A 13,442-nucleotide genomic window follows, 5' to 3' on the forward strand; every position below is an offset into this window, starting at 1 on the left:
AGTAGCCTCCTGAAAGAGTGAGGCACAGAGCCCTATCTGAATTCAAAGAAGGGTATATTAAAAAAGGAACTCGGATGTTCAAGATATCGCACAATCTCTTCAGACGGGGCGTAGGCTGAAGCGTCCTAAATCGATAAATGTGTTTGTACTCAAGATGAACATGCGCTGAACTGCAACTCAACAAAGAAAAAATCAGATATCTGTCACCAGGATAAAAACAGTGAAAAATGAGGCAAGATTACTGCTTTAGGATAACATGAACATGATGTAACCAAGGCGCCAGTCTACTCAAGTTTACTTGCTAGAGTGTGCATAATCTGACTAAGCCTCAGTAATAATGAAAAATAAACAATAAAAACAGAAATTCATGCACTAAATTAAATTAGAGGTACAGAATATTTAATCTGAACATGAACAGATTCTACTTGCTTTCATTAAACCACCTTTACATGTTAAAACCCTTGATTTGTGTGTTGGCCTGATGCAACTGGAATAATAAAAAAAGAAAATTACAATAAATACAAGGTATAAAAATAAAATAAAAAAACACACACATAGATAAACACAATTAAACAGAAATGTACTGAATGACTCATTCAATGACTCAGTCATGTTCCTGCAGTATACTTTGGCAAAAGCAGAGGTAAAATAAAAATGATGATAACACTAAGTACTGTACTGTAAGGCATGATTCAGAAAACTATAATGCTGAGGGGATAAAAATAATCATCCAGCAGGTGCATACAATGGTCATTCTCATCTCATAACTAAATGACAGGCTTCTCTGTTTTTCTCTCACAACATATACTGGACATTAATCAGCACTATATGATGTTAATAACATCTGGAACTGGTTGACGTTGTCCCACATACTCATCTCACGACTTGAAGTGCGCATATTCTGGATTTTCTTGCTGGACAGCACAAGTGAAAGAAAAGAAAACTGACACAAAATGACTGTTTATATACAACCCTTAGCATTCTGACTGGTTGGGTCTGGCTTTCAAATAGAGAAATTGTTTGACAAGAAAGAGCAAGATCAAACAGTACCAAAAAAACAACACCAAATTAGTTTCACAGGTATTCTGAGTTGGTAAGTATTGTAGAAATCAAATAAAAGTAAAAGTCAAAGGTTTCTTTTCTTGAGTAAACCGTATGGGGAGTAGACATAAGAGCTATAGCTATTCCCATTAGTATGATCCATCACATTTATCAGAAGTCCAAATCAGACCACAAATGACAGAAAACACCAAGCTTCTCAATGATACCAGACCCACAAAACTGGGCTTTGAGGAGAATAAATTATATTTACAAATGCAGGTGCCAATACCCTTTTGTAATTTTGTATACACAAAAAACACTGCTATTCAAAACACTCAATATTTCAATCATAACATCTGCCATGTATTTCTTCATATATACTTTCTCTCTCTCTATTATTTATCAAAATGTTTCATAAGGCTTTACCACTGATGTTATGATGATAAGAATCTGCCCCAGTTTCAGACTTTTTAAAATCATCTTGCTACAAATTCGCTCCCATTATCTACAGTCTTATCAAATACCAGAAAAAGCCTTTCTATCGCTGACCTGACTTCCATGCACAAATTCACAAAATGACATACTCAAGTTAAAAAAACATGAGCTTTAGGGTGTATATTTCAAAAGCTAAAGTTTCAGTCACAATCAGTTTATATGTATATATATATGTATGTATACACACATACATGTATACACACACACACACACACACACACACACATATATATACATATATATATATATATATATATATACATATATATATATATATATATATATATATACATATATATATATATATATATATATATATATATATATATATATATATATATATATAAATGAAACAATAGATATTCAGTGAAAAATTGTTTTCTTATTGGGGAGTTTTTAATCTCCTTTCTGTACAATTGATTGAGGGGAAAAACGTTAGCCAGCCTTATAAAGACGCTGTAATACAGCCGCACTCCACTGGATGGCAGAGGGGCTGTTTAGTAAAATAGGACTTGGTCATCATAAAAAAGCAAATCCCCTCTACAGTGCTGAGGGCCATTAGCCCTCTCAAGCCTGTGTCTAGCACACTGGACAGGCACTAGACACTGACTCTAATAAGATTGTTAAAAGTGGCTGAATTGCTTGATTGGTCTTTAAGCTCATAATACAGCACCCTTGGGAGTTGCCCTGTCTATGGGAGATTTTGCACAATAACACAGAGCCATTTGGCCCCTTCTAGGTGTTCTTTAAAGTGTCTATGTATATGCTTGTACAAGCACCACTATGGGAACCTTAACAGGACAGGGACCTATTGCCAGATTATACGTACGTACATACATCTCTCTAAAAAATACAAAGTCTCTAAAACCCTTGGCGCCATTACCCATCAGTGACACACTGCAGTCTCTCTCATTGTGCAAGCTGGAGTGTCATCAGCATGGAGGCTAACAGTGGCATATCCTCTCCTGTCCTCTTCTCTCTACTCCTCTCGCCGTCCTTAAGCTCGCCATATCCCACAACTGAACTTGACTGCTCCTTTCCATGTAAATACACTCAATGATATTAACAGAACTGTCACAGCGAAGTAAGAAATATCACAATCCTTCTGCCAGCAAGAACAAAGTTACAAACACTCCACCCCAAACAGACCTCACTCATTAATAAACAACACAGCAAAGTTTGGCAGAAAGAGTGGGGTGCTATGCAACTGAACAACAGAAGAAGTATCGCTAGCCAGAGGGAAAGGGGGGGTTTCTATTCAGTAAGAGCGTATATGGTGTTTTGTCTCTGATGCGTCTTCTTTGAGGGTGTGTACACTTTGGCAGGATTGCAAACACTGGTCACTCACAAGATGAGCAATACACGGAGAAACGTACCTTGTAGATATTGCATGCAACTGACAACTGACACTTAGTACAGAGAAGTGAGCGTGTGTGTGTGTGTGTGTGTGTGTTTTGACGTGTGTCTGTATGTCTGAGAGGGTGTGTCTGTGGTTTGTAACTGTTCATGTGCGCTCGTGTTTTTGTTAAGTTTTTCGAGTGTGTGCAAAAGGGGATGATATCTGTAATATTTTTTGTTTATAGACAAATCATGTGCTTTCTCCCACAGGGGCTAGCTCCTCCCCCTCTTCCTCCAGGGCCTCTGAGATTGGCCCGTGGGACTGTAGTTCCTCCCCTCTGCCGGCTCGTGATAGGACCTCCATCCAGCGTCGCTGCAGCTCCTCGCTGTCGGCGCTGAAGTAGACCGTCAGGTGACTCTGGCTCATCTTGAAGGCATGGCGGCGCTCCAGCCGGTCACATGGCTCTGGGAGGGAGACTTCGAACCCAATAAGAGGAATACTGCGCTGGGCTTTCACATCCTGAGCACGACACAAGAAGAGAACAAACGAATCAGCTGATGCCTCAAGCGGCCGTGCATATGAAACATGTCTCTTGTTTCTTAGTTTGTTGACCTTGCACATGAATGCACATGAAAAAAGAGGAATACAACTTTCATATGTGACCCAAGTTAAACTGTATTGTACAATGTAGGCAATAAAACACATGAGGTTATTAAGTTAACAAGTGCAAGTTGTTTATACGATTGGTTTGCTACTGCTTACATATTAACACTGTGCTGCAGTATATCGAAAACAGACAGAGGTTACACTGCACAAGAATACAAGGAAAACACCACCACAGGAATGTCTCACCTGTGGTGCACCATAGATGTAGAGCACCAAAGGTTCATTCTCTGGAATGACAAACCAGGCTTTTTGCCAGCCACGCCCCCCTCCTTTCTCCATGTGGTGCAAGAAACTGCAGAGGATGCTGTTTTCTGCTGCCACGGAGGCTTGTTTCTGTTGGGCACACACACACACACACACACAGACACAGACATACACACACAGACACAGACATATACACACACACACACACACACACAGACACACACAGACACGCAGTAAGGGTTAGGTATGTCATTTGTTCATTTCAACACCACCATTTTAACTGATAGTAGCCCATCTCTAATATCAGCATTACAGCATATAAGGGTTGGACTTTCAAGAGAGTGATGTCTGTCACTGGACCATGCACTCTGTTCATGCTCGTTGAGTGGCTTGGCACTAGCTTACCTCCAGGATGGAGCGACGTCTCTGGGTACTGCTAATCAAGCTGGCAGGAGAAGGAGGCACTCCCACAAGCGTGGTGTAGCAGTCCACACACACACGGTTTGCTCGGTTGTTGTCATACAACAGGCGAGCACGGAACTCTGAGCATTTTCCGCACACCACCTGAACGAAAGAGTCCAAGAGTCACTTCTCTGAGGCTAACAGGAAGACATCAAATCAAGACTCGTATATGCTAGCTATATATGTGACTTTATAAATGAGAGAAATTATTGACGTGGCGGAGAGAGAGAGTGGAAAAATCTGGATTATCCTCAGTGAGTTGCCATAGTGATCATTCAATATGCGTGCAATCCGAGGAATAAGCTATAGGCCTTCAGTGGCAAAGGGGACAAGGAAATTGTAGCCTTGATGTAAGGACCCTTACATGGCCACAGGCTTTGCAGTGGTGGCGTCTCTTGGTGATGGAGTTGAACGGCTCTTGACACTTCATACACAGAGTCACCTCCTTCTCTCGGATAGGTGTTGGGGCACGCTTCCCTAGTTCTGTGCAGTTCTGAGGGAGAAGAAAAGAAAAGGACTGTTATTATACTGTGAAAAAGCAACATCAGAAAACAAGGAACCAGCCAACGAGAGATGTGCAAGTGTCTTACAGGAGAGTTGGGAGGAGTGTAGTCCTCTTCGCGGAAGGAACAATTCAGCATCCTGAACGTCTCCATAGTCTGTTCATGCCTCTGGATAGTAGCCTGTATAGCCTGGAAAGGGTAGCAGAGGAAAGAGAAAAGAGATATAAACAATAGAAGACTTATTTGGAAGCACTGCTGCACACATCCAGAATAGGGAATAGAGATGCTTAAATAGTTTTTACAAAATGGTACCTGAATCCAATCCTTCTTTTCCTCTTCAGTCCTGCATGAAACAAAACAGGCATTGGGGTTTTACTTCTCTAATCCGTTAAAACAGTGTTTACTCATGTCATTTGCAGTGGGATTGTCATTCAGAATTCTCTGAATCACCTATTGTCTTCCTAGCAAGAGTTACCATAGAGAAGGTTTCTATAGATTTCCAATCTTTTGGGAAATCTCATGGGGACCTAGACAGTTGCTTCATTGTGCTTCTGTTAAACAAACAGCGCTGTTGCCTGGCAGAGGGGAACATGCAGAGAAAGGCATTGCTTGCTGGGACTCTGTATTCAACCAACCTGGCCTGAAGCTCCAGCGAACGCTGCTTCCCTGACACAAGGAATGTCCTTGGGACGTTCATGCTGCTGGTCTCTTTCAGCTGAGAATCATCAAGACACGAGGAAAAGGAAACATTACAGGTCACGAAACTGCAGTCTGTAAATGCAGATTGCTCACAAAGGACAATAACAGAACTACAAAGACCTACAAAACATCCTCTAGTCCAAAACTACTAAGTATAGGGGGTGTAATGATGCATTCCATTAACAATTTGGGTTGATAGACAATTCAGGGCTCACAGTACAAAAAATTGTTTTCAAATCATTTGTTTATGTCAGGCAGTATTTCCTTTATTCTGCAAGTCATAAAATATCATAAAAGAGCTTTTTGCAAATGAGCAAATCTAAACTTTTTTTAATTTAGCTCTAGGGGTTTTCTATGAAAAGCATGTTGTATACGGCCAACAACTATGTTTGAGTTTTAATTCTGTGAGATTGCACAAGTCCATGTGCCTCCCCCTTAAACTTCCCTTGCCACTGCACCCACCCTGAGGAGCAGCATCCACATGTCCCTATCCTGCCCTCATTATTGACAGCAATGTAAAGTTGCTACGCCCTAAGCCTTGGCTGTATTTGTCTTTATGGAATGTAACATCTCCACGGAGCCTGTTATTGACCAAATAGGCTTACTAAGGCAATAGTCCACCATCCAAGATTAAGCTAGTCAGGTGAATTTCCCTCATCAATGAAGATCAGTGAACCCATTTTCCATTGTCAGGCAACTTGGTTTGCTAACATGGTTAATAAAAAAAGTCTATTGGTCACCCATTTATTGTGGAGCCACAGTGCGTTCTTCTTAGTGCGTATTGTCATATTGCTGAACTGAGAACTATTGAGACACAGTCCATGGTTACACCCCTACGTAGTAATGAGTCAGTGGGAGTTCCCTTAGCAGATCACTTCACTTCATCAAGCCACATGTGAAATATTTATTATTTATTATACTTGCACAGGATGTGTTTAAAATGCATTTTGTGTATATGAGAGTGCATAGTAGAAAGACTACAAACCTCCATGCCGTCTACATCTATCCGGGCCCTGACTCCATATTTCTGCCCTATGAGTCGCAACTTTGGAACACAGTACAGTAACCTGTCATTGAACTGTGGAGAAAGTGAGAGAGGGAGGGAGAGAGAGAAAGAGAAAGAGATATGGATGGAGAGAATAAACAGAACAATGTAGACAGAAATGAATGAGATAACATTACATGTAAGCTTTCAAGCACTTATGCCAGAATGTTAAGTGTTTAAATTGCAGTCCAGCTGAAGAGTGTAAAATAACTCAAGAACTTAAACTTATATGACCTATAAACAAAGGGATGTGTCCAAGAATCTGCAGCCAAAATATGAATAATAGCTATGAAATCCTGCAAAAACAATGACCGCCCAGCATTGCCACAACTCCACACTCACCAGTATGAGGTATCTATCCTGTGAGGTTCCATTTTTGGCCGAGAGTTTGAGGATGTGCCCCTCCTTAATGAGCTCATTAGTAGGGTTTACGATATCCTCTTCTCCTCCGAGCAACTCGTACACCTTCAACAGCTTTCGCATGCGCTCCTAGGATACACACACACAAAACACGGATGCCAGAGCTTTTACTGCCACTGTTTTACATCCCACAAAATTTGCACATAGAGGCACATATTTTAGCCACATTAAATCACTGGAGAAACTGGAGGTATCGAGCCATTGAACCATTGAGCCATGGATATGACCTCAAAGCAATAATTAATGCAAACTCAACAAAGCTGTCTCTTAGGGTTCAGGAAGAATTAGATGACCTTGCTGCTGGCTGAATCGAAGCACTGCTGTAACTCGAAGCCGGGCCAATTAACAGTTCCAAATGAGAGACTTTCAAAAACAACTTCACATGAAAGAGACAGGCGTCCCCTAATTACAAACTCCAGCTTAAATGGCAGTGTCTGTTTCCCCCAGCTGTTCCCTGGAGCTGGGTGCTGCAGGGTCGGGTCTGGCTGGAGGGGGGCATGAGTGCTGACGTGGTCAGACATTTGGCACGGTGAGAGAAGGCTGAAAACTCACCATCTTCCTGATGGCTGCGTTGGAGTGCTCGGCAGCTGTGGCGATCAGCTCCAGAGATTCTGAGAGGGAAATGCAGCACATCTCGGGGTTAGATAAACAGCGTTTGTCTCCGATTTGTTTTGACTACTTCTGCTTTTGTTGCAACCTTTGCTAGACGACACAAACACTTCACTTATCATGCGTTTATACAAAACCAGATAAACACTTAACAATGCCTATTTCCATAACAAAATTCAGGACTGAGTAAGACAGTTGTATAAATCCTGATATATGTGTTGTACACGCACATCTAACTTTTTCAAAGATTTTTGTCCCTGTCCTTGTCAAGTTGAATTCAGCACGTAAGTATCACTTTGACAGTATCATTACTGTTATACATTTATTTAAACTACGCCCCTGACAATAGTGCTGAGGCCCACTGGTGAGAATGGGCTGTTTCTCCCAGTGTGAGGGGCAGTGTGAGAAGCTGGACTGGGGGGGGGGTGCTTCTTACTTTGTGCATCCTTGAAGTCGTCAGCGTCCTCAGGGAGCCTGTGCAGGTAGTCTTTGAGCAGGAGCTCGTAGCGCGGGATCCTCTGCACCGGCTCCAGCATGTGGTGCTGCAGGGTCAGGTTTCCACACCGTTCTTCTTTCTGCAACACACACACACACACACACACACACACACACACAGACACACAAGGAAATAAACAAACAAACATCAATTCAGACATTCAGTAACCAGTATTTTGTCATTTAGCACCTCTGCTAAGATGCTACTGTAATTAAAAGAAGTGATTTATGGGTACCTGGAAGGCGGTGATTTTATCTATTTAATGTTCTCCTTGGGAACTGAACCCTTGTTCTGAGACGAAACCCACCCCCATACACCATTACACCACCACGCAACCATACAAGCACAGCCGTTGGGAAATACATATGACTCAACAATACCAGCTTACAGACATTGTAAATGACACAGACATCACCTCATTTACCCACGGCCAACTAAAGCAAATAAGCCATACAACACTTAACTTGATATGCTGGGAAAGACCCCCCCACACACACACACACAGACGCATAACCACACACAAACATACACAAATATCCACAGTAGAAACACACACACACACACACACACACACGAGCTAGTAGACAAACAGGAATTTCAGTGCACCACTCCATGTGGTAAAGATAATGCAATGTCAGATACTTATTCACCAGCGCCGGCTCCAGAGGAGGCAGCCACTATATTGTTACAGACCACACGACTCACAGCTCCATGGCCTTATAAGGGGAAGCCCCGGTGCTTTTGCCCCCGTGGGTGTGCAGCTCAGCTGGCTCTCCGCAGCATAAACCCCCCTTCCTCTTCCTACACTACTCCCAGCACTACCATTTTTACCCACCTCTCCATCCCCCACTTCCCACACACACACACAAACACACACACAGATGTGCACATGAGGGACCAGCCATGTTAGTATTCTGCTCACACGGTGAGAGGTAGACTTTTGAAGTGGTGCAGAAGGCCCCCGTTCGGCCCTCCATTTGTATTCCCTCTGCTTATACTTCTCCTTCCAACGACTCTGGGGCGCGGAGAATCGCCCCCGCTTTCATCTGCTAGATTACTCCTGACAGCGGTAGCCCAGTGGTCTCATTATTTTTTATCAAATGTTTGTCTTTCTATGAAATGTTTTGAAATGTCGTGTGAGTTTTGGGGATTTAAAGGTGAGAGTACGCCATATTGATCCTACACATTCATCTGAACATTGTGGCGTTGTAAGGGCATAAGCAGGTAGACGTTTCATTTGAAGATTTGAAGTCTTTGGCAGAACCTGTATCCATTAACTATTCCTTACCCTTAAGAAGACATCAAGAACATGTGCTTTGCTTAAATGTTTTACACTTACATGCTTTAACATTCAATTCAAATTTCTACTCTGGTACCATCCAGCAGCTGTGCTCCTAGTGTAATGGAGTACTGGTACACTAAATCTAAGAGTCGAATCTGCTGCTTACTCTTGCAGAAATGTCCACCAAAATATTGTCTATGTGACCGCATGTTTTGACAGTGTGCAACTTACTAAAAAATTGTTATGTTATGTTCATGTTATATCATGGAGGTAAAACAGAAACAAAGCAATGAGAGCTTACATTTTGCACAAAGAGACAAGTACAGAGATTTTTCAAAAGTGTTTTGATTTTTTTGATCTCACCCACCACAGCAGTCACAGCTATGACATTTTACCAACTGTGACTAAAAACAAATAGTCCCCTATCTGCGGAGGCTAAGGAAAGTGGAGGGACTGTCCCTGCTTTACGGTTCCATTCAGTCCCTTCATTAGCCCCCCTTCCTGGTCTTTAAAGAACCCTTCAGCTCCACGGGGAGGTTACGCTGTGTTTATACTTCAGCATGCCTATTGAGAGTCCCACCTGGATATCGTGAATGATGGCTTTAAACTGAGATGAGCGCTCCATCCAGGTGTTCACCAGCTCCATGGCTCGGTCGAAATTTTTCACATACTCCCCATACATCTTCAGAAAGGGAGCAAGCTTCTGCAGGATGTCCCCAATACGAGGATTCTGCTCCCTGAGGGAGAGAGAAGACAGAAAAAAAGATGCCGCAAAGGTCAAGGACGGCAACATTCCAGAATTCCATCCCACAGTGTCTGGGTCTGAATTCTAAATTCTGTTTCCTGCCGGCCCTTGTTGTGGATATTTGACTGAGTGTTTAAATATGTGTAACACTTCTGCTCCTCTCCAACAACCTCATAACTGCAGTCTAAATAACATTTACGGGAACATGAGGGCTTTATCGGAACAGTTTTATTTGAATCTGTTTAATTGCTTGCTCTGAACTGTTTTGAAAATGTTTGTGTGTGTGAGTGTGTGTGTACTGCTTCATAAAGAATAGATGATAAATGAACATGGTCTGTCTACTTCTTCTGTAGTTTTTTAGCCTCCCTGTTTACACCCTCACCAAAACAAACCAGGTGACTAACACACTGGCATTCCTAAAAGATACACAACGATCTAGAACCCTTGATCCAGTTCTTTCTTACCACTCCTCCATGCGTTTCTCCAGCGCTGGCAGCAGGAACTGCTGGTGGAAGCAGTAGATGGAGCAGATGTTGGAGAAGATTCCCATGACCACCTCGCAGGGGAAGGAGCCTCGTGCCCGCGCCTCCTCCATCAGCTGGGCGCAGAACACCTGGTCCAAGAGGTGCAGCCGCGCCACATAGGCCTTCTCTGTGTGCAGCAGCTCGTTGGCGATGTTGAACACCCTCTGTTGAATCGACAGCTGTGGAAAAGTGCATGACAGATTGGGATGTCAGTGGGAAGCCTAACTGTTTTTTTTTGCGGGGGAAGGGTTAGTTAGTGGTTTGCATAATGTGTCTACGTTGTTGGCATCTGTGTGATACTAAAATACTGATGTTTTTTCATAAAATTTTACTTGGATGATCTCTTACAGATTACTCAAATTATATCCACTTTGACCCTGTTAATATCAATTTATGATTAAGGTTAGGGTTAGGGATTCGGTTTGTCTAAGATGATATTCAGTAATTGTTTTCAATATTAAAGTCTGAACTTGAATTCCAGCAAACAAATGGAAACAAACCATCTGTAAATTCTCTGTAGGCGGACTATCCGAGAAAAGTGTTATCAATCACTCCGTTGGAAGTCCCCTTACTTACCTCAGCGGAGTCTTGCCTTTCTGTTTTGGGAAGGGCGAGAGGCTGCAGGGCCATGGGATTGATCTCGCTTTCATCTCCACTCCCCTCCTCAAGGTCGCTGTCTCCTTCCGAGTCTCGCGCTCCTCCACTGGACGCCCCACCTTCCTGTCCCTGCCCATCTGCATAGCCGCACGAGGATGAGGAGGAGAGGCGAGGAAGAGTCGGCAGAGGGCTGCAGGGATAGATCTCGCGTTCAGGGCCAACCCTGTCATCGTCGCCGGCGAAGCACAACTCCTCACTGTGAGATGGGGAGCTGATGCTGTCGATGCCACTGTCCCTATTGGCCAGCTTCCCGTCCGTCTGCTGAGGGGGGAGGGACAGCCGGTCGGACGGGACATCTGACTGGCTCGCCATCAGATCTCTCATCTCCACTGCATCCAATAGTTTGTCGGAAGCACTATAGCCTGACTCCATAGACAGGCGTTTTTCCGAGCAAGAGGCGCCAAGCTCCTCGCTCTCCGCCTCGTTGTCGTCCAGTTCCTCCTCCTTGTCCTCTTTCTCCTTCTCAGCGGAAGACAGTGGCATCTCCAGCACGTCCTGAGGGAGGGGGCAAGGCAGGGGGGTGTCTGAAACTGGGGGGGTACTAGCACCACTTCCTGATTGCTGCTCAGGGACTCTTGGGATACACATCACCCCTCCTGTGATATCTGGCACAACGATGATTTGCTCTCTGTGAATGAGAAAAAAACAAAAGGTTTGCCATTCAAGAGAAAACAATAAAAGTGTAAAAAAAATGAATGACAACAGTACATCAAGAAATGCATATATTGTAGAGAAGGAGGAAATAAATCAATTACTTGGTAGATTTGATGCTATAAATAAAATAAAAAAAACATGCTGCAATTTTTTGACAGTTCTCACAAATCAAGTGTCACATTTTATGGTGATCTCAGAGGCCGTCTGAGGCAGAGCTGACGTTTCTCACCTCTCAAATTTCTCAATGAGGGAGTGGACACAGGTGGGGGACGATGTCCCCTCGGCCCGGGGGGTTGCAGACCGCGGTGCGCGGGGGTCCGCCGGGAGTGGCCTGCAGGGCGGTGGTGGGGGCAGAGGTTTGTCTGGGGGCCGGGGGCGCCGTGCACTCTGCTGTAGATGAGGTGGCTTCGGGGGCACTTCAGGAGACACATGACAGAGAGATTTATGACACCACATTTGACCTTGAGCAGCATTTCACACAGACACACACACATATATATATATGTATATATATATATATATATATATATATATATATATATATATATATATATATATATATATATATATATATGTCAACCTGTGTGGTTTACCCAAATAAAATACATGTGAAAAATACATATACTCCATATATCTATATAAAATGTACAGAAAATATATACATACAGATGTCATAGATGACATTTTCCAGTTTGATTTAGTATTTTCATCTAGAATACCTGTATGGTTTTGACAATCTAGGTTTTTCAACAAATATGGATACTTTCCATATTCTTTTCTCAATCTATATTGTTAACATTTTCTTTATAAATGTCTTGTTTTGAATGATTTTACATTTTTGTGCACCATTCATTGAATTTTAAATCCTTGTTTACACCTATGTTGTTGGTGTTGATGATTGTTTGGGGAATAATGGAAACTGTTCACGTGGTTGCCACTGATACAATCACACCAAAAATGACCTGGGCATTAGACAACAATGGGTTACCTTGTGGTTTTGGACCAGGCAAAGGCGGCCGTGTTTTTGGGGCCATGGGGGGCGTGTCTTGTGCTCCGTTCTCACTGGTGCCATTGCAGTGCTGAGGCCCTAGAGGACCGGGGTCAGAGCAGAGACGTTGGGGGGTCTCGTGCGCCCCAAGGCAAGGACCAGTTCCAGGCTCCAGGGAGAGGCTCTTTGTTAGGAGCCGAGGACTAGAGGAAGAGGGGCCTGTGGAGGAGAGGGAGTAACAGAATTAGCAACGGATGTGTTTTTTTGTTTAGTTCAAACCTAAAAAGGGGTTCTACAAAGCACATTTTACATCTGCAGTACATAAAGTGTTTAACACCCAAAATGACTGTTTCAGAGCTATAAAGACTTCTGCACCACTGCAAATTGCTACAGAAACTACTACCAAAGAAACCATAAAATGCCTCTACCAGACACAACTGGAAGAGCATTTGTTGGAACTAGACTGAACTTTCCTAAGAGTATAGACCTAAGGGAAAGAGAGGAGGGAAAACTAGCTTTGTCCAGCCAGTAAAAGTGATATTTGCCACGTAAGGTCTGCAAGACCGGCAGTAGATTAGTGACCGGTTGGAGAGAGAGAAGTCTTAAATGAAAG

The 13,442-nt window shown here is 43.1% G+C and overlaps 1 protein-coding gene across 2 annotated transcripts in view; it reads right to left on the reverse strand.

Moving 5' to 3' along the window:
- Positions 1 to 1,899: 1,899 nt before the first annotated feature.
- Positions 1,900 to 13,442, reverse strand: part of fgd1 (FYVE, RhoGEF and PH domain containing 1) — a 28,730-nt gene continuing 17,187 nt past the window's right edge. For both annotated transcript variants that reach the window (XM_048242057.1, XM_048242058.1), the window contains exons 2-17: positions 12,830 to 13,048; positions 12,071 to 12,257; positions 11,107 to 11,815; positions 10,471 to 10,709; positions 9,842 to 9,998; positions 7,920 to 8,058; positions 7,427 to 7,485; positions 6,797 to 6,943; positions 6,395 to 6,487; positions 5,346 to 5,425; positions 5,023 to 5,053; positions 4,798 to 4,899; positions 4,572 to 4,700; positions 4,151 to 4,309; positions 3,728 to 3,874; positions 1,900 to 3,394 (exon numbers count right to left, since the gene is read on the reverse strand). In XM_048242057.1, the coding sequence (XP_048098014.1) occupies positions 3,125 to 3,394; positions 3,728 to 3,874; positions 4,151 to 4,309; positions 4,572 to 4,700; positions 4,798 to 4,899; positions 5,023 to 5,053; positions 5,346 to 5,425; positions 6,395 to 6,487; positions 6,797 to 6,943; positions 7,427 to 7,485; positions 7,920 to 8,058; positions 9,842 to 9,998; positions 10,471 to 10,709; positions 11,107 to 11,815; positions 12,071 to 12,257; positions 12,830 to 13,048 (2,867 nt within the window). In that variant the 3' untranslated portion in view covers positions 1,900 to 3,124. The remainder of the gene's footprint in view (positions 3,395 to 3,727; positions 3,875 to 4,150; positions 4,310 to 4,571; positions 4,701 to 4,797; positions 4,900 to 5,022; positions 5,054 to 5,345; positions 5,426 to 6,394; positions 6,488 to 6,796; positions 6,944 to 7,426; positions 7,486 to 7,919; positions 8,059 to 9,841; positions 9,999 to 10,470; positions 10,710 to 11,106; positions 11,816 to 12,070; positions 12,258 to 12,829; positions 13,049 to 13,442) is intronic.

Source organism: Alosa alosa, chromosome 4, assembly GCF_017589495.1.
Source record: "Alosa alosa isolate M-15738 ecotype Scorff River chromosome 4, AALO_Geno_1.1, whole genome shotgun sequence".
Classification (NCBI taxonomy): domain Eukaryota; kingdom Metazoa; phylum Chordata; class Actinopteri; order Clupeiformes; family Clupeidae; genus Alosa; species Alosa alosa.